The sequence below is a fragment of the Jaculus jaculus genome, chromosome 21 (assembly GCF_020740685.1).
Source record: "Jaculus jaculus isolate mJacJac1 chromosome 21, mJacJac1.mat.Y.cur, whole genome shotgun sequence".
Lineage (NCBI taxonomy): Eukaryota > Metazoa > Chordata > Mammalia > Rodentia > Dipodidae > Jaculus > Jaculus jaculus.
Genome location: NC_059122.1, coordinates 12,611,698 through 12,630,375, shown reverse-complemented (window position 1 = coordinate 12,630,375; position 18,678 = coordinate 12,611,698). Strand labels below are relative to the sequence as shown.

The window sequence follows — 18,678 nt, the reverse complement described above, 5'->3', positions numbered from 1 at the left end:
TAAGCGGCTGGGCCTTCCGGGTCCGCCTGAGCTCAAGGTGACCGTCGCCTTCCAGCAGCAATTGCTGCGCGTCTTCCCCCCTCCACGCTCAGGCAGCTCGCGGGCTTGTCTGGAAGGGAGGAGAGAGGCAGAAACCTCTGGGGGGCCGGGGCCTGGGGGGCTCAGGGACCAGCCACCGCGAGCTGAACCCCGCCGGGGGAGGGGGTGGAGAGAGAGAGAGAGAAAGAGGGAGGAAGGGAGAGAGAGAGGGAGAGGCGCTCCTGGGCGCCCTCGTCGGGCCAGAGCCTGGCGCCGCAGCGATCCAGCGTGGAGGGTGGTGGTGTGGGGAGAGAGGTCCGGGGTGTCCAGAGCCAGGCTGGGCGGGGACTGTGAGGTCCGAGGAGGATGGACACCGGGGACTTCCCCTGGGCGGTTGGTTCGGAGGCCCAGCGAGGCGCTCGACCTGGACCATGTCTCCAGGACTATGCCATGCTGGGAACGTGGAACCGAACAGATGCCCCGAGTGCGCCCCCAGGGACACATGATGGTGGCCCCCTCTCTGGGTGGCGGACTGCGGTCTGGGGAAGCTCTCTCCAGGAAACTGTGGCCTGAGTTGACTCGAGTGGCTGAAAAGCCCCTCGGAGGGAGGCACCCACGCCCCACCCAGGGCGGGGTCAAGGCGGGCCTCTGAGTCCTACCAGACAGGTGCCCGGGGAGGGGGGGGGGCGGTGCCCAGTCCTGCCCTCAGGGGCAGTTCTTTAGAGGACAGAGGCGGGTCAGAGAAGCGGCCAGTGCAGGTGACGCCTCACAACCGCGGGCAGCGACAAGCCGCCACAGGTGCTGCGCAGGGCACCGGGGTCCTGGGCATCACAAGGCCAGCTCCGAGAGCTGACGCTGCTTCCAAACTGCTCCTGACTCTGGCATCATCGAGTCCCCAGGAACGGAGAGAGAGAGGAGCCCTGGGGGTTGTGGGCAGAGAGGGAAGTCCTTCCCTGAGCAGGACACGGAGTTCCCCAGGCCAGGCGGTGAGGTTTTGCGTGTCCTCCGGAGCGCAGGACATTCAGATCACGAAACAAGAGAGCGAAGTTCCACGGGTGCCAGCGCAGCCTGCAGATCCAGGTAGCGACGACCCTGGGCAGCCTTGGCAAGCAGAGCGCGGTGGTAGCGGGGTTGTCAGTCCTTCCCTCGGCTCGGACACTTCCTCGTCCAGCCCTGAAGCACCTCGACTGCGCTTTTTTTTGCCTCCCCCCTTCCCTCCACGGTGCCCAGCGGAGCGCCACGGGAGCCCGCGGAGTTGCATGCGGATGGAGACGCCCATCGAGCGCGAAATCCGCCGCAGCTGCGAGCGGGAGGCGAGCCTGCGCCGGAGCCGGGGTCTGAGCCCGGTGCGCTCGGGTCTGGAGCTGGTCGAGTTGCGCGTACGGCCCGTGCTCAGCCTTCCCGGCTCGGGCCCCGCGCTCCCGCGCACGGTGGAGCGCGCACGGGCGGGCGCGAAGATGCTACGAGACATCGAGCGGGAGGCTCACCGGCAGACGGCGCTCGCGTACCCGGCGCCCCGGGCACCCTGCGCACGGCCGTCGCCGCCGCAACCTCTGGATGAGCTCAAACGTTTCTTCGAGACCTCGGCGGCCGCGGAGGACGTCGGGGGAGCCCAGCGCTGGCAGGAGCCCGGAGGTCGTCGGCGCTCCGCCGTGCAGAGCCGCTGCCCGGCGTTGGAGCGCGCGTCCCTGCTGGAGCTGGAGGTGCGCGAGGCGCGCGAGCGGGAGCGGGAGCTGCAGCTGCAACGGCGCAGCGTCTACGGCGGCACGGCCGATTTCGAGGAGCCCGCGCCCAGCCTCACCGGTAAGCGGCGACGCCCGGGCCCTCCTCCCCCCTCCTCACTACCACCACCACCACCTCCGCCAAGGGCTCCAGCTGCCCCCAACGGCCACCCAGATCCGGGGACACTTCTTGGTCCCTCGTAGTCTTCCTCTGCAGGATGCCAGGCTCCCGGGACCCTTCTCAACTGTCCTTTAAAAAATATATATTATTAAAACATATTTTTATATATGAGAGATTGAAGAGAGTCAGAAAGAATGCGCGCGCCAGGGCCTCCAGGCTGCAAGTAAACTCCAGACGCGTGCACCATGTGGTGCATCTGGCTTATGCGGGTACTGGGGAGTTGTACCTGGGTCCTTGGGCTTGGCAGGCAAGCTCCTTAACTACTAAGCCATCTCTCCAACCACTGCTTTAAAAAAAAATGTTTATTTGAGAGAGAGAGAGAGAGAGAGAGAGAGAGAATGAGCTCAACAGGGTCTCTAGCCACTGCCAAGGAACTCCAGACACATGCTCCACCTTGTTCATCTGGCTTTAAGTGGGTTTCTGGGAAATCGAACCCGAGTCCTTAGGCTTCGCAGGCAAGCGCCTTAACCACTAAGTCATCTCTCCAGCCCCTCAACTTTCCTTTTTTATTGGGGGGGAGGGGCTGTGCTCCATCCCCACTTGGAATGATGAGTCCTTGCCACCGTGTCCTGGAAACCTTTGACTGCGTTCTGAAAGTCTGTATTTTGGGGTCTCCTATCTCTGAGTTTGCCTCATTCGTGTTCCTTGATCCCCAGAACTGGGTGGAGGCCTCCATGGTGAGTGGGGGAAGGGGGTAAACACCTGTATGTGTTTAAGGGGTGCGGCCCGTCCACGGGCTGGTGAGAGGTGGGGCAGCCTGGGCTGAGAGTCCCTTCCCTCCGCAGCCAGCAAGGGCGATGGAAAGTTGGCGGTGACCTGGCCCCCTCCCCGCAGAAATGCCTCGGAGAACGGCCTGGAGCAGGTGGGACCCCTGTTTCCTAGACCAACACCCCCCTCTCTTCCCTGAGGCGCACAGACCCCGGGAAAGGAAAGCAGCTTTGCTATACCACCCTGGCCCGGACTAACCCTCCAGGAACACCCGGGAGGGTGAAGAGGAGGCGTGGAGGGGGGGCGGTGGTCCTGGGGTTTCAAACTATTCCCCCTGTGCCTAGATGCGGTGCGCGGGGTGTGGGTGGTCTCTGATAGTGGCCTTCCATCTTATCTCTCCGTCTTTCCCCCAGGAGCGCAAACCTTGAGGTTTGAATAGGATGGGACCCCCCCAACCCCCGGCCGGAAGTCATACGCCCTTCTGAGGGTCTCCAGAAGGTCTAGGGAGAGAATTCAAGCCTCGGCACTGGGAACCCTGAAACCCAGCCTATCCCGTGATTTTGGCTTTGTGAAAAATGTTCTGGTCTTTCATAAAACTGTTTATAGCCTACCCTGGGAAAGTGACCGCCACCCTCAAATTTGTGAGTTAAAAAAGACACGCACACGCACGCACGCACACTCAGTAACACACCCTCCCACTTCTGAGCTGCGTGAAGTTATTTATTTATTTATTTATTTTTTTTCTTCTGGGCTCTTAGCTGGAGTGGGGCGGCCGCGCAGCCGCAAGAGGCGCGCACTGGAATGCTGGAATGCCCCTGAGCGCGCCGCGGCCGGCCTGCCTACTGCCCTCTGGCGTCGCGGGTGCAAAAGGTGGTGCTCAGTGCCTTTTCTACACTTCAACTTCAAATTTTTAAAAATTATTTATTCATTTGGGTGAGATGGAGAGGCAGATAGGAGGCGGCCATTGCAAACAAGCGCCAGACGCATGCGCCACCTTGTGCGTCTGGCTTTACGTGGGTCCTGGAGCACCGAACCTGGGTCCTTTGGCTTTGCAGGATCATCGTGAGTTCAAGGCCATCCTGACTACGTAGTGAATTCCAGGTCAGCCTGGGCTAGGGTGAGACCCTACCTCAAAAAATAAACAACAAAAAAAAACTCCAATAAATAAATGAGAAACCAAGAGCACTGGCCTAGAGAGTGAAAGTCCCTAAATTTGTGCCGCTGCAATATATAATGTATAAAATCTGGGATCTGAGCTGGGCGTGGTGGCACACACCTTTAATCCTACCACTTCTAGGGAGGCATAGGTAGGACCATCGCCGTGAGTTCGAGGCCAGAGGCCACCCTGACACGACATAGTGAGTTCCAGGTCAGCCTGGGCAAGAGCAAGACACTACCTAGAAAAACAAAAACAAACAAACAAAAAAAAAAAAAACAGTCTGTTGGGCTTGCCTCAAAAAAAAAAAAATTAAAAAAAAAATCCTGAATTTATAGATTTTGCCCCAGCCCCTCTAGTTTTTGAGGCAGCCTCTGTACTGTAGTCCAGACTGATGAGAAACTCAAATCTGCAGACCAAGCTGGCCTTGAACTTGGCAGTCATCCGGCTTCTGCCTCCCAAGTGTGGAACTACAGGCTTGCATCAGTATGCCCAGTTTAGAAGACCTTTTCTTTCTTTTTTAAAATTTTTACTTAAAGCCGGGCGTGGTGGCGCACGCCTTTAATCCCAGCACTCGGGAGGCAGAGGTGGGAGGATTGCCGTGAGTTCGAGGCCACCCTGAGACTCCATAGTGAATTCCAGGTCAGCCTGGGCTAGAGTGAAACCCTACCTCAAAAAACCAAAAAAAAAAAAAAAAAAAAAGTTTACTTATATGTTTGCAAGCAGAGAGAGAGAGAGAGAAAAAAAAAGAGAGACAGACAGAGAATGGGCGCGCCAGGGCCTCAAGCCACTGCAAATGAACTCCAGACTCATGGGCCCCCTTGTGCATCTGTATTACGTGGGTCCTGGGAAATCAAACCGGGATTCTTTGGCTTTGGCAGATCCCGGGAAGTGCTGAGCGCTCCCTCCAGCCCGAGACCTAGCAATATTTTATTTTTTTTTAAATATGTTTTATTCATTTATTTATTTCTTTATTTGAGAGCAACAGACACAGAGAGAAAGACAGATAGAGGGGGAGAGAGAGAATGGGCGCGCCAGGGCTTCCAGCCTCTGCAAACGAACTCCAGACACGTGCGCCCCCTTGTGCATCTGGCTAACGTGGGACCTGGGGAACCGAGCCTCGAACCGGGGTCCTTAGGCTTGACAGGAACCGCTAAGCCATCTCTCCAGCCCGTAGCAATATTTTAATTTAATTCTTTTTATTTTAGAGAGAGAGAGAGAATTGGCATACTGGGTCCTCAGCCACTCTGTGGACCGCCAGAGACTTCCACCACCTAGTGGGCATGTGTGACCTTGCGCTTGCCTCACCTGTGTGCGTCGGGCTAACGAGGGATCTGCACAGTAGAACATGGGTCCTTAGGCTTCTCAGGCAAGTGGCAAAAGAACTCGGACGCATGCACCAACTGGTGCATCTGTCTAACGTGGGTACTAGGAGTTGAATCTGGATCTTTGTGGCTTAACCCCTAAGCCTTCAGCTCCTTGACCGGTAACTCTTTTTTTATGAGGTAGGGTCTCACTCTAGCCCAGGCTGACCTGGAATTTACTGTGTAACCTCAGGGTGGCCTGGAACTCACAGAGATCCTCCCACTTCTGCCTCCCGAGTGCTGGGATTAAAGGCGTGCGCCACCATGATCAGTAACTCTTACAGTGTAGTTTCTGGGCTGGAAGGATCAGTGACTCAGACATGCAGAAAGCTTGCATTCTAGAAAGATGACAGGAATGCATGTTCCTATGTCCCAACCCAGAACTAACGGTGAAACACCCCACAGGATTCAGACACCTCCGCGGTTTGAGTCACGGGTGTGAACGGGTGGTAACAGGACGGGTGTGAACAGGTCGTCACAGGACCCCTGGACATGAACCTCATTTCTCCGCTTCTACCCGGACTGCTGCCACCCACCAGACACTTCCGGCTTTAAGCAGATTTTGGATTTGTCTTATGGGAGACGGTCTTAAGCTGCTTGTGGCTTATCTAAATTGAGATGTACTGGAAGTGTTAAATACACACCGGGGTGGGGGGGGGAATTCCACTAGACTTCAAAAACTCACACAGGGAAATATCCATTAATTTTGTTGTGTGTGGGTTTTTTCTTCTTTTTTTTTTTGTGTGTGTTTTTTTTGAGGTAGGGTCTCGCTCTAGTCTGGGCTGACCTGGAATTCAGTATGGAGTCTCAGGGTGGCCTCGAACTCACGGTGATCCTCCCGAGTGCTGGGATTAAAGGCGTGCGCCTCCATGCCTGGCCCATTAACTTTTCAAAAATAATTGAGGGCTGGAGAGATGGCTTAGCAGTGAAGGCTCTTGCCTGCAAAGCCTAAGGACCCACATGCGACTCTCCAGATCCCACATAAGCCAGCCGGTCAAGGTAACACATGCACAAGGTGGCACATACAACAGGAATTCAATTGCAGTGGCTGGAGGCCCTGGCGTGCCCATTTTCTCTCTCTTGCTCTCATAAAAAAATTGAAAAATTAAAAAAATATTATTTGAAGCCAGGCATGGTGGTGCATACCTTTAATCCCAATACTCAAATAGATAGGAGGATCGCTGTGAGTTCAAGACCAGCCTAAGACTACATAGTGAATTCCAGGTCAGCCTGGGCTAAAGTGAGACCCTATGTTGAAAAAAAAAAATTTTTTTTTTTTTTTTTGAGAGAATGACAGAGAATGGGCATGCCAGGGCCTCCTGTTGCTGCATACCAACATCTGGTTTTACCTGAATGCTGAAGAATTGAACTCAAGCCAGAAGGCTTTGTAAGCAAGTACCTTTAACCACTGGGCCATCTCCTCAGCCCTCATTCTCACATAGATTATTGTTGAAATAATATTTTGGATATGTTGGGCTAAATATCACTAAAAGGAGTCTTTTTTTTGAAATTATTTGAAAACCACGCATGGTGGCACATGCCTTTAATCCCAGCTCTTGGGAGGCAGAGGTAGGAGGGGTGCCCTGAGTTCGAGGCCACCCTAAAACTACATAGTGAATTTCAGGTCAGATTGGGCTAGAGACCCTAACTCAAAACACCAAAAAATATATATGAATTATTTGAGTGCATGGGCACACCAGGGCCTGCAGCCACTTGCAATCGCGTTCCAGATGCATGCACCACTCTGTGCCTCTGGTTTTAAGTGAGTAATGAGGAATCAAACCTTGTAATCAAGCACTGTTTTTTTTTTTTTTCGAGGTAGGGTCTCACTCTCTCACTCTAGCTCAGGCTGACCTGGAATTCACTATGGAATCTCAGGGTGGCCTTGAACTCACGGCGATCCTTCTACCTCTGCCTCCCGAGTGCTGGGATTAAAGGCGTGTGCCACCACGCCCGACGTAATCAAGCACTTTTAATCACTGAGCCATCTCAGCCCAAATCTGGTCTTTTTTATTTTTAAAATATTTTTATTTGTTTGAGAGACAGAGAGAGGTAGACAAGAGAGAAGAAGGTCTGGGTGCACCAAGGCTCCTGTCCTGCAAAAGAACTCCAGACACAAGTACTTTTGTGCATCTGATGCTAAGTGGGTACCAAGGAATCGAAACTGGGCCATCAAAGTTTGTAAGGAACCACTTTTTAAAAATTTTGAGAGCCAGACGTGGTGGTGCACTTGGGAGGCAGAAGTAGGAGGATCGCAGTGAGTTCCAGGCCACCCTGAGACTATATAAGTGAATTCCAGGTCAGCCTGAGCTACAGTAAGACTCCACCTCGAACCCCCACCCCCCAAAAAATATGTATTTAAGAGAGGAAGAGGCAGAGAGAAAGGGGTGGGGAGGGAGAGAAAGAGGGAAAGGGCACCCTAGGGACTTCTGCCGCTGCAAATGAACTCTAGACGCATGGACCACCTTGTACCTGTGACTTACGTGGGTCCTGGAAAATCGAACCTGGGTCCTTTAGATTTGCAGGTAAGTGCCTTAACCACTAAGCCATCTCTCGAGCCCCAAATCTGATCATTCTTGTGTGTATGGGAATGCTACGGTCTCCGGCAGCTGAAATGAATACCTTCCCAGCTTTATGCAGGTGGCTGACAAGTTGAACCCAGCTTTGCAAACAAGCCCCTTTAACTGTTAAGCTGTTACCCTAGCCCCTGAATCTGACCTTTTTGTGGTTTTTTTATTTTATTTTATTTTTTTTTGTGGTGCTGAGGATGGAAGCCAGGGCACATCAGACCTCTAGCCTCTAAGAGCAGGCATGTGAACATGCATGCACACACCATTTATACAGCCCAGAGTCACGGCTCTGGATCTCTGCTAATGGCGAAGACTCAAACTTGGGATATTGGTATGAAGTCTCAAAGAGTGACGATGGCTCAGAGGCCCTGGTGTGGCTGTGAAGGTTGGTTCAAGGCCAGGCTCGGCCAGTTGCACTTTTTTCCTCAGCCTAAGTCTTTTGCCAGCCCAATGTTGGGGGTGAGGCTGAGCAATGCCAAGCTGCGGTTACTTAGGTTGTCTGCTCTGTACCTTCGCCCCGCAAAGGACAGCAATCTGCCTGGTGACTGTACTCAGAAACGAGACGAGAGGGGCTGGAGTCATGGCTCAGAGGTTAAGGCACTTGCCTGCAAAGCCTAATGACCTGGGTTCAACTCCCCAGTCCCCACTTAAGAGCCAGAAGCACAAGGCGACGGAGCATGCACCTGGAGTTAGTTTGCAGCAGCTGGAGGCCCTGGTGCGCCCATTCAATTGGAGGCAGAGGTAGGAGGATCCCCGTGAGTTCTAGGCCACCCGGAGAACACAGAGTGAATTCTAGTTCAGCCTGAGCTAGAGTGAAACCCTACCTGGAAAATCCAAAAATAAATAACTAAAAGTAAAATAATAAATTTTTATATATATATATATATATATATATATATATATATATATATATATATATATAATGCCCAGGAGAGCCGGGCGTGGTGGTGCACATCTTTATTCCCAGCACTTGGGAGGCAGAGGTAGGATTGCAGAGAGTTTCAGGCCATTCTGAGACTGCATAGTGAATTCCAGGTCAGCTGGAGCTAGAGTGAGACCCTGCCTCGAAAAGCAAGCAAGCAAGCAAGCAAACACAAAGGCCTGGAGAGATGGCTTAACAGTTAAGGCGTTTGCCTGCAAATTCTGAGGACCCTGGTTTGATTCCCCAGACCCACGCAAAAGCCAGATGCACAAGGTGCCACATGCATCTGGAGTTTATTTGCAGTGGCTAGAGGCACTGGCACGCCTATTCTCTCTCTCTTGCTCTCTACATATATATATATATATTTAACCTACTCTATCTCTCATATAAATAACTTAAAAAAAAAAAACTGGAAAAGAAAGTCTGATTCCGCCCTTCGCAAACTATCATCGCCCTCACGTTCCTAGGGCACGCTGGGAAATGTAGTCTTGCACACTCTGTAGAAATCACCTCCGGGTTAAAAAGGACTTTGGGTGCGGCTGCAAGTCTCTTCCTCCAGTTGGGTGTTGAATTTCCCCGGCTACCCGAAACATGTGTTTTTTTTTTTTTTCCCTGGGTTCCGGTTGTTGACAGTGGGGGTGGGGTAGGGGGTGGAGGCCACTTCTTCCCCCCCCTTTTTTTCTTCATAGGAGCGTCTGCGCATGCGCTCTCCTCCCCATCAGCGAACTACTGGGTTAAGTCCCGGGACTACATTTCCCAGAAGGCATCGCGCGTGTGGGCGGGACCTACCCGTCCTAGGGAGGGGCGGGGCGCGGCGTTAGTCTGGGGCGCTGAGCCTGCTGATCGTTTCTATTTTTTTTTTTTCCCCTTTTTCTTTTATTTAACCCCAAACTAGTGTGTCGGCGGACAGGGTGCACGTGCCAGCTCCGGAAGGGTCCCCTGGGAAAGCGAGGTCTCGGCTTGTCCATTTCCCTCCCCCCCCACCCTCTCTCTGACCTCAGCTTGGGGAGTTTGGGACTGTCAAGGTCCACCTCCCACTTTGCTTCCAAGGTTCAAGACCCCGGTGCAACCCACGTAGCGCTCGGAGGTCCGGCCGGGCCTGCTTGACCCAGGAGGATCTGTACCAGCAGGTCAGTGGCCAGCATGTGCGAAGGCTCCTCGAAGCCGATGGTCATTAGTTGCTGGTAGTCCCCAGGCGGCTGTGGGCACAGGATCCTGTGTGTGGGGAGGGGGCGGTTAGCAAGCGGGCAGGCAGGGACTGCAGCGACTCCTGGGGAGCCCCTCCTCCCCCTCTCGAGAGACTTTTTGGGAGCTGCTTTGTTTCAGCGGGGGGGGGGGGGAGCGGGGAGTGACCCCTCCCCCAGGCAAAGTTATTTCCTGGTTGTTGGGAGGTTGAGTAACCGGCCAATCACTCTACTAGGTGTGTCCTAGGGTAGATAGCTAACCCTCCCTGACCACCGGTTGTTTTTTTTGTTTGTTTGTTTAGTTTTTCGAGGTAGGGTCTCACTGTAGCCCAGGCTGACCTGGAATTCACTATGGAGCCTCAGGGTGGCCTCGAACTCACAGAGATACTCCTACCTCTGCCTCCCGTGTGCTGGGATTAAAGGCTGTGCCACCACTCCAGGCATTTTTTTTGTTGTTTTTTTGTTAGAATCCAGCCAGTGGAATAGACCTTCAAGGGCTGTTATCCGTGGTCTGCACCAAGCACTTTTCAGGGCACAATAAAATGTGACGGGTACTTGGAAGGGGAAGCCAAGGTTGGGGGAGGTCCACAGTCTGGGGTTATGGCCCTTCCCCCATAGCTCCAGCCCACCTTGCCATTTCTCCCTGGCTCCTACCATGAGTAAAGGTCATCCTCCGCTGGCCCTAGGGGCACCCACCGGCCGATGGACCACAGCTTCTGGATCTGCGGGCACGCGTTGGCTGGACCCTGATTGGCATCCTCCCATGTGTCTCGATAGCACAAGAAATAGCTGGGAGGGGAAAGGGCAGCAGTGGTGGATTCCCAGCGCCCAGCTTCTCTGCTCAGCTCATGCTCAGAAGCAGGAATGTGACTGGACGCTAAGGACTTCACTCCCTGGGGGCTTTTGAAGTTTTTTTTCTTCTTCTTCTTTAGGGTAGGGTTTCCACTCTAGCCCAGGCTGACCTGGAATTCACTGTGTAGTCACTGCCTCCTGAGCGAGTGCAGGGATTAAAAGGCGTGTGCCACCACACCTGGCAAATAGGCTTCACAGACTTAACTGCTAAGCTATCTCTCCAGCCCTTGATTATTTATTTATTTTCGTTTTTTTTTTTTTTCCAAGGTAGGCTCTCACTCGAGTCCAGGCTGTCCTGGAATTCACTATGTGGTCTCAGGGTGGCCTTGAATTTACAATGATACGCCTACCTCTGCCTTCCAAGTGCTGGGATTAAAGGTGTGCACCACCGCACCTGGCTTGGATTTTTTTCTTTTTTTCTTTTTTTTCAGGTAGGGTCTCACTCTAGCTCAGGATGACCTGGAATTCACTATGTACTCTCAGGGAGCCTTGAATTTACTACAATGATCCTCCTACTTCTTCCTTTTAAATGCTGGGATTAAAATCATGCACCACCACACCTGGCTTGGATTTTTTTTTTTTTTTTTTTCGAGGGAGGGTCTCCCTCTAGCTCAGGCTGACCTGGAATTCACTATGTGGTCTCAAGGTGGTTTCAGATTTACAGCGATCCTCCTAACTCTGCCTCCCAAATGCTGGGATTAAAGGCCTCCAACCCGGCAGCATTGAAGCCTATTGTTTTGATGGGAGGGTGGAGTTAAGATTAAATAAAGGTTGTGGGTGGACCTCCATTGTACAGAGCCTAACGCTGCACGTGCAGGGCCTTGGGTCCTCACCCAGCAAAGCAAATGTTCCTGCCTCGCTTTTCACGCCCTGCTGGGTGGTTTACAGGCGTGTGTGGTCACCCAGCGTGGGAAAGGGGACGGTCCGATTCTGCTGGGGGCACTTACTAATCCACGTGGGACTCTTTCCCCTGGCCGGCAGCTTCTGGAGTGGTCTCCAGGTTCCAGCGTATCTTCTTGTAGAGGTATCGGGGGAACCGGCCAGCAGTGTAGGCAGCTGGGGTGCAGTATCTGAAGATGGACACTTCATGGGAAGGGCTGATGGAGAACCTCCCGCAGAAGAAACAGGAAATGCTGGCAGGACATGGGACGGTAGAAGGAAGGTGAGCTGTGGGGGGAGGGGCGGGGGAAAAGGCCCTGACTTCAGTCACCCGCACAGCACCCCGTCTTCTACCGTCTTACCTCAGGGGATCCGTCTCGTCCAGGTCCACGAACCCAAAGGAGGCGTACATGAGGACCAGCTGCTCCAGACGCAGGGTCAGCTGCTGGGAGATGTCCAGTAGCTGCGTGGATGGGGGCAGCAGGACATCAGTGAGCCAGCCTTGAGGCCACCCTTCCCGCCTCCCCCCCCCAACCACACACACACCAGGGCTGTGGTTGGTAAGGGCCTCGGGTAGCTGCTGCACGTACCCCCTTTCGGACCAGCTCCTGCAGGGTGCCATAGATGGGGGGCACGCTCCTTGCCGCAGCTTCCAGGTACAGGAAGTAGGGCTCGCACATCTTTAAGAAGGTGGGCATGGCCCTTGCCAGCTGCTCCTTGTGCACCTGGTCCCAGCTGAAAGCAGAAGAGGGCGTGAACCTGGGATCCTCATGACCCTGCCTCCGCCCCATTCTTACCCTCTACCACCTGGATCCTAACCCCTTGGCCTAACCCCTGTTACAAAAAAAAATAGAAATAGAAAACAAACAAACAAACAAACAAACAAAAATATATATATATAGAAAAAAAATATGGCTTAGTGGTTAAGGTGTTTGCCTGCGAAGCCAAAAGACCCAGATTCAATTTCCCAGGACCCACGTAAGCCAGATGCACAAGGGGCACGTGCGTCTGGGAGTTCGTTTGCAGTGACTTAGAGGCCCTGGCGTGCCCATTCTGTATCTGTCTCTCTGCTTGCAAATAAACAAATAAAATTAAATAATACAAAAGAAATCCCTGAGTGGTGTACTAGCGTGTAGCTCAGTGATAACACTCACAGTGTAGCAAGGCCCTGGGTTCCTTCCCCAGCCCTGCCTAATAAGTAAATCAAAGAGGCACAGAGGATGTACCTCAGTTGGTAAGCGTGGGTTTGCTTCGCATGCATGAAGCCCTGGGTCCCATCATCCCCAGTGCCACATCAACCACGTATGGTGGGACATGTCTGTAATCCCCAGCACTTGGCAGGTGGAGACAGGAGGTTCAAACGTTCATCCTCAGGATCACTGTGAGTTCGAGGCCACCCTGAGACTACATAGGGAATTCCAGGTCTGCCTGGACTAGAGTGAAACTCTACCTGGGTGTGTGTGTGGGGGAGGTTCATCCTCAGTTATATAGTGAGTGACTCTATGAGAACCTGTCTAAGAAGAAAACCAGATAAGATGTTCCCTCTCACCCAGTGCCTTCCAGGTCCACCTGCATCGAAGCCATTTGGAGCACGTGACAATGAAGCTCACGAGCCTGAATTTAAGCAAGTGAAATTTGAAAACCTGGGCTAGAGCGAGACCCTACTTTGAAAACCCAAAATAAATAAGTTTATAAATAAAATAAAACCAGTGAGAAAGATTCCTGTGCCCTTACACCTTCGGTCCTCCTGGAACCTGGATCCCTCATCAGTTGGCTTCATTACTGCCTCTGGCTCCTAGAGTTTGCGACCTTTTTTGGGGGGGGAGCATGGGGGTGGAAGAAAGGGCCTCGTTGTAGCTTAGATTGACCTGGAATTCACTATGTAGTCTCAGACTGGCCTTGAACTCACAGCGATCATCCTACCTCTGCCTTCCCGAGTGCTGGGATTAAAGGCGTGCGCCACCACACCCTACAGTTTGTGACTTTGGTGTCTGCCTCAGTGTTCATGGTGGGAGGAGGAGAAGGTGAGCCCGGGACCCCATTCCAGGATCACCTGTACAGCAAGTAGCTTTGGAAGTCATCTGCTTTCTTGAGCAGGTAGCGGAGCTGCTCGGTGATGGGACTAAACATTGCGTCCAGTGACAGGCGAGCTGGGGATGGTCCGGGCTCCTCCGCAGCGGGCGTCTGGGCAGCGGTGGCGGCTGCAGGTGCCTTCAGCATCTGTTGCGCCTGACCTTCCTCGGGCTCGGGCTCCCCGGGAGCCTCCGGTCGGCCAGGGGAGGATGAGGACCACTTGGCCTGTGCGCAGGGCTGCTCCCTGGGTTCCACGTCGTCCTCCTCCATGGGAGGCGTCTCTCCAGGACCCAGGGACAGTGGCCCTGGAAACCAAGGCTCCGCAGCCATCCCAAAGGGGCCGACGTTGAGACCCGCGGCTTCTTTTAAGCCTCTGCTGCTGCTGGCGTTGGGGTGGAGAGGGTCAAGCCCGCCCCCCAGGAGGCCAGAAAAGCTGGTGGTTTGCCGGAGCGCGGCGCGCAGCCTCCGGGACTCGCCCCTACCTCGACCTCTCAGGGCTCCGCCGGGTTCGTCTCATTTGAATGTCAACACTCGGGCCGCCTGCCGGGTGCAGCGCACACGCGGGGAGCCCCCTCCCCCCGCGCGCACACAAACACACACGGGACCCCCCCCCTCCCCCGCGCACGCGCCCCTGCGCGCTCCAGGCACCTGGCACGCGGGAGGAGCGACCAGCCCAGCGGAGGGGCAGAGATCAGGCCCCACTCAGATGCCTGTATCTATCCTGGGAAGAGGAGGGGCAGGGTGTGCAAGTTGCCACTAAAGTGCCTTTTTCCTCTCGCGGATGGTCGGCTAGGGAGGTGGGGAATCCCTGACATAAGCGCAAGCTGGGGAAAAGACACAGTTGCAGGATAGGCGGCTAACCCTCCTGCGAGCCCACGCCCTCCGTTCTCCATTGAGGCACGTGGACTTATTAGAACTTTACAAGTGGCAATTTCTCCTACCAAGGATGGAGAGTCTGGAAGGGATAGCTTTGAAGGCAGGGAGGATGGCGAGACCCTTGGCCCCCAGAGCACACCTGGGGGGCGGGGAGGGGGGAAGAGGAGGCTGACCCTTGTAGATCGAATTCTTTGCCACAAGCCAAGCTGACAGTATGCGGTTATGACTCAAGCCAAGTACATTCATTCTAAGGCCTGGAGTCAAGCAAGGCAGCAGGTTGAAGTCACCACACTGAGGGACTGAGCATCCTGGCTGCCTCGTCGATGAAGGTGTTTTTTTTTCCCCCCCAGGGAGGGTCTCTCTCTGGCCCAGGCCGACCTCGAACTCACGGTGCTCCTCCTACCTGTGGCTCCTAAGTGCTGGGATGAAAGGTGTGCTTCACCCCACCTGGCTTAAAGTGAGTTTTCATGAGCTCTTTGTTTTATGGGGCTGCAGAGAAGACAAGCAATATGGTCACCAAGTGTGGAGTTCTAACTGTTCAGTCACTTTAAAGTAGGTGGTCTGGGGAGGTAACAGGACAAAGCAATGCTCCCCTTGAGGTCGCTTTTTTTTTTTTTTTTTTTTTTTTTTGCTTTTCTTTTCGATAGGGATCCATGGAGCCCACGCTGCCTCGCCAGGATGGCAGAAACCACCACATTCAGCTGCAGGACATTAAAGACACCGCAACCGCGCCCCAGTTCCTGACCTAGGAGCAATGGCTGCAGACTTGACAGAGGCAGCCCAGGCACTTTCTTCTCCAAATCCAAACTATTCTGCCCTAAACTTGAGCTCTCTGTAGGAGGGCTCAACGACCCCTTCCCCTTCCATTCATAAAATGAACTCTGGTTTTGTTTTTTTTTTCTCTGTTCCTTTTTTTTTTAAATTTTATTTAAAAAACCTTCGGTGCAATATTAAAAAGCAATACAGCCAGCTGGAGCGACGATTGACAGACAGAAAGAAAGGGGGGGGAGGACCCAGGGACCCCCGCCCCAACCCCAGCTGTTCCCCAGGGGCTGGGTGGGAGAATGTGGATGGTGGAGAGACAAGACCACCCACCAGGATGAACAGGCAGAACAAAACATTTATATATAAGATACATCTGGCTGAACTGAAGAGGGTCTGGGGGCAACAGGAAGCGCCCCTGTTTATTTTTCAAAAAAAAAAAAAAAGGGTCCTGGCCTGGGGAGGAAGGCTGGCCTTGTGGGGTGAATGTGCAGGTCAAGTTCCACCCCATATTCCACTCCTCCTGTGGAGAAGGGGTGTGTTAAAGGGCGGCAGGATTGTGAGACAAAGAGGAGACATGAGCCAGGAAGGGCGCCCCCCCAATCCTTGGAGTCTCTTAGGAGGGTTGAGGGTGTTTCCACCCCCAGCTCCTGGACTTAGGGGAGACATCCTGGGTCAGACTGGGGCTGGGATGGGCAGGGGGCAAAGGGGGCAAGGCTGGACGCTCAGCCTACAAAGCCATCCGCATCGTCATCCTCAAAGTGGCCTTGCTGGAGCACCTTAATGTGGTGCTCGTATATCTTCAGGGCTGGACCCAGGCGGATGGACAGGCCTGTCAGGACATCTGTCCGTTGCATCAGCAACAGAGACTTGCCATCGATTTCCTGGGCGAGACAGAGACAGGGCGCAGGATGAACGCGTTCTGCTCCGAGGATGATGAGGCTCTCTGCGCGCGCTGGGCGGAGGCACGTGCGCGCGCGCTTCCTGGAAGCCCTGGGCTTGGAACTCACCTGTTCTTGGAAAGCAGTGGCCTGCTCTGGGAAGCCCGCCTCAGTGAAGTACTCCACCACGTCCATGACGGTCCACTCCACTGGGTCAGCTGGCTTCTCTTTGCGCCCAGGGCTGTTACCCAAATGCAACGCAACAGTTAGCAAGTTTGTGACCAGACCTGGGTGCCACCCCACCCCACCCCACCCCACGTCGCTGATGCCTCAACTTACGGACAGCCAAAGGGGGTCCCATCGGTCCCAGGTAGGGCTGGTTTTCCTGGAGGTAAAGGCACAGGACGTGGAGAATCGGGACCAGCGGCAACAGAGGCTGGGAAAGAAGAAACAAGCGGTGGCAATGTCTCTCCTTACCGTGGGTCGGAGCTCCCCACTGGGGTCACCCCCCCAATCCTGGAGTATCCTTACCTGAACCCCCTTCTTTACTCATGGCCGCCAAAGAGAACACCTGGCGGGTGCCACTGCCGGGCGCTGGCCCCCGCCCTTCATCCTGGCCCTGGTGAGGTCCGCAGGGCGACCACTCTTTGACCCTCTCCTTGGCACTTTGAGGACCCCTCTCGCCATTAAGCTGGTGGTGCTGGGCACCTGCAGGACGGTCACTCTCAGGCACTTCCGAGCCCTCTGACACATCGTCCTCATCATCTTCGTCGTCTTCGTCATCATCTTCCTCTTCTTTCTCAGGCACCCGCTCTTCTCCACCTCTCTGGGGCCAGAGAGACAAGCAGGCAAGGTTAGGAGATCTTCAAATCCCGCACCCTGATCCTGGGATCCCGCATGGAACCGGGTGCCCGATGCCACCTTTAACAACAACACAGAGTAACTTTTACGTATCAACTCCGTGCCAGGCTCTGGGGCGAACAGAAAACCTCGACAACCCCAAAAAAGAAGAAAAAAATTTGGAGGAAAAAAAAAAAAAACTAAACTCGCTCAACAACCCCAAGGGGTCGCTACTGTCATTAAAGCCGCCTTTACAGCCTAGGAAACTGAGGCTCGGGCACACCGGAGTCACTTGGCCAAGGTCACCAACGCGCGGAGTCCGCAGGGATCGCGCGCGCGAAGCACACCCTCCCCACAGCTCTGGCCACCCAAGCTCCTCCTGGGACTCTCTCGGTCGCCGCCAGTAACTTCTCGCCCGCACCTGCCCGACGAGCGGCGCCCCTGCTCCCCGGGCGCGCTCACCTTGCTCCGCGACGCGCGGGCGCTGGCGGCTGGAGGCGCCCGTCCGGGCCTGTCCCCGCGGGGCAGCGCAAGCGCTCCGAGGCGGGTGCGCTCCAGGCGGCCTCGCGCCGCCGCCGCCTCCTCTTCCAGCAAACCCTGCACGCGGCCGCGGGTGAGGCGGCCGCCGGCTCCGCCGCTACCCCCGAGGTAGCGCACGACTTCCCGCAGGCTCACGGGCCGCGCCGGGCCGCCGGCCCGCGCCGCGCCCCCCTCCGGCGGCGGCGGCTGTGGCTGCGGCGGCGGCGGCGGCTGTGGCTGCTGCTGCTGTGGCGGCGCCGGCGGCTGTGACGGCGGCGGAGGCAGCGGCGGCTCCCGGGCGGCGACGGCAGGAGGGGGGGCGCGGCGCGGGCCGGCCGGAGGAGCCACCGCCGGGGGAACGGCGGGCGCGGGCGGCGGCGCGGTCAGGGGCGCGGCCCGTTGCGCGCGGGGCCCCGGCGGCGGCGGCGGAGGTGGCGGCGGCGGCGGCGCGGGGCCGGGCGAGGGGGGCGCTGTGGCGGCGGTGGCCGCGCGGGGCGCCCGGGCCGGGGCGGCGGCGACGGGCGCGGGCGGTGGTGGCGGCGGCGGCGGCGGCGGCGGGGCGGGCGTGGGCGGCGGCGCGGCACTGGCGGCGGCGGGGCCCCCGCGGGGGGGCGCGCGGCGGAGCCGGCGGGGTGGCTCCGCGCCGGGGCGGCTGGACGCGCGCCGCGTTGCGGTACGAGATGCTCCCCTTGTAGCTGACCCGGAGCACGGCGCGCTGCTGGATCAGTTTCTCGAGCTCGGCGCGCGTGCGCTCCGGCTCCGGGCCGTGCCGCCGCCGCACCATCCGGCAGATGCGCTCCAGGTCCGGCCGCGCCTTGCGCGAGCGCAGCGAGTCGATGGTGTCCAGAATCCACTCTTGATAGTGCGGGGAAGCGGCGGACGAGGAAGCGGCGGCCGCCGTGGTGGCGGCCGCCGCCGTCTCCGGCGGGGGTAGGGCCGGGGGCCCCGCCATGCCTCCCGCCCGGCCCGGCTGCACCGTGCGCGCTGCCTCCCCTCCCAGCGCGGCGCCCCCTCCCCGGCTCCCCTCCCTCCGCCGCTGCCCGCCTCCTCCGCCTCTCTCTCTCTCTCTCTCTCTCTCTCCCCCCCCCCGGGGGGCGCAGCGCCTCGGCGGAGCGGCGGCGGCGCTGCTGTTTCTTTGCAAAAAAAAAAAAAAAAAAAAAAAAAAAGAGAGC

General features: G+C 56.0%; 3 protein-coding genes across 14 annotated transcripts; 1 reads left to right on the top strand and 2 right to left on the bottom strand.

Annotated features, from left to right (window-relative positions):
- Positions 1-717: 717 nt before the first annotated feature.
- Misp3 (MISP family member 3) lies at positions 718-12,442 on the top strand. 12 transcript variants are annotated; one of them, XM_045139125.1, is made up of 9 exons: positions 718-1,821; positions 2,706-2,782; positions 3,042-3,269; positions 9,536-9,592; positions 9,691-9,770; positions 10,292-10,397; positions 10,511-10,589; positions 11,658-11,838; positions 11,923-12,442. In XM_045139125.1, exons 1-3 carry the CDS (start codon positions 1,278-1,280, stop codon positions 3,054-3,056), a joined length of 636 nt encoding a protein of 211 aa, XP_044995060.1. In that variant the 5' UTR covers positions 718-1,277; the 3' UTR covers positions 3,057-3,269; positions 9,536-9,592; positions 9,691-9,770; positions 10,292-10,397; positions 10,511-10,589; positions 11,658-11,838; positions 11,923-12,442. The 12 variants fall into 12 exon arrangements, with proteins under 12 accessions (XP_044995060.1, XP_044995062.1, XP_044995061.1 ...); XM_045139127.1 differs by lacking the exon at positions 10,292-10,397; XM_045139126.1 differs by lacking the exon at positions 10,292-10,397 and having other exon boundaries at positions 10,443-10,589.
- Positions 9,648-13,958, bottom strand: C21H19orf67 (chromosome 21 C19orf67 homolog). Its single transcript, XM_045139116.1, has 6 exons — positions 13,609-13,958; positions 12,146-12,290; positions 11,918-12,018; positions 11,624-11,809; positions 10,479-10,613; positions 9,648-9,855 (listed from the first exon to the last, which is right to left on the bottom strand). Exons 1-6 carry the CDS (start codon positions 13,956-13,958, stop codon positions 9,693-9,695), a joined length of 1,080 nt encoding a protein of 359 aa, XP_044995051.1. The 3' UTR covers positions 9,648-9,692.
- A 1,451-nt stretch (positions 13,959-15,409) lies between these two features.
- On the bottom strand, positions 15,410-18,473 carry Samd1 (sterile alpha motif domain containing 1). The gene is given in 6 exon segments (XM_004672441.2): positions 15,410-16,150; positions 16,277-16,388; positions 16,487-16,583; positions 16,679-16,973; positions 17,450-18,115; positions 18,117-18,473. Coding segments are annotated over 6 exon segments (1,671 nt in total). The 5' UTR covers positions 18,459-18,473; the 3' UTR covers positions 15,410-15,991.
- Positions 18,474-18,678: the final 205 nt, after the last annotated feature.

What these genes read in the sequence shown, in the direction of transcription:
- Misp3 (XM_045139124.1), top strand. Translation starts at nt 1,278, where the DNA reads ATGCGGATGGAGACGCCCATCGAGCGCGAAATCCGCCGCAGCTGCGAG. An exon ending in GCCCGCGCCCAGCCTCACCG is followed by an intron (nt 1,822 to 2,705) that starts GTAAGCGGCGAC and finishes TTCCCTCCGCAG; the next exon opens with CCAGCAAGGGCGATGGAAAG.
- C21H19orf67 (XM_045139116.1), bottom strand. Translation starts at nt 13,958, where the DNA reads ATGGCTGCGGAGCCTTGGTTTCCAGGGCCACTGTCCCTGGGTCCTGGA. An exon ending in AGGAGCTGGTCCGAAAGGGG is followed by an intron (nt 12,019 to 12,145) that starts GTACGTGCAGCA and finishes CCATCCACGCAG; the next exon opens with CTACTGGACATCTCCCAGCA. An exon ending in GACGAGACGGATCCCCTGAG is followed by an intron (nt 11,810 to 11,917) that starts GTAAGACGGTAG and finishes ATGTCCTGCCAG; the next exon opens with CATTTCCTGTTTCTTCTGCG.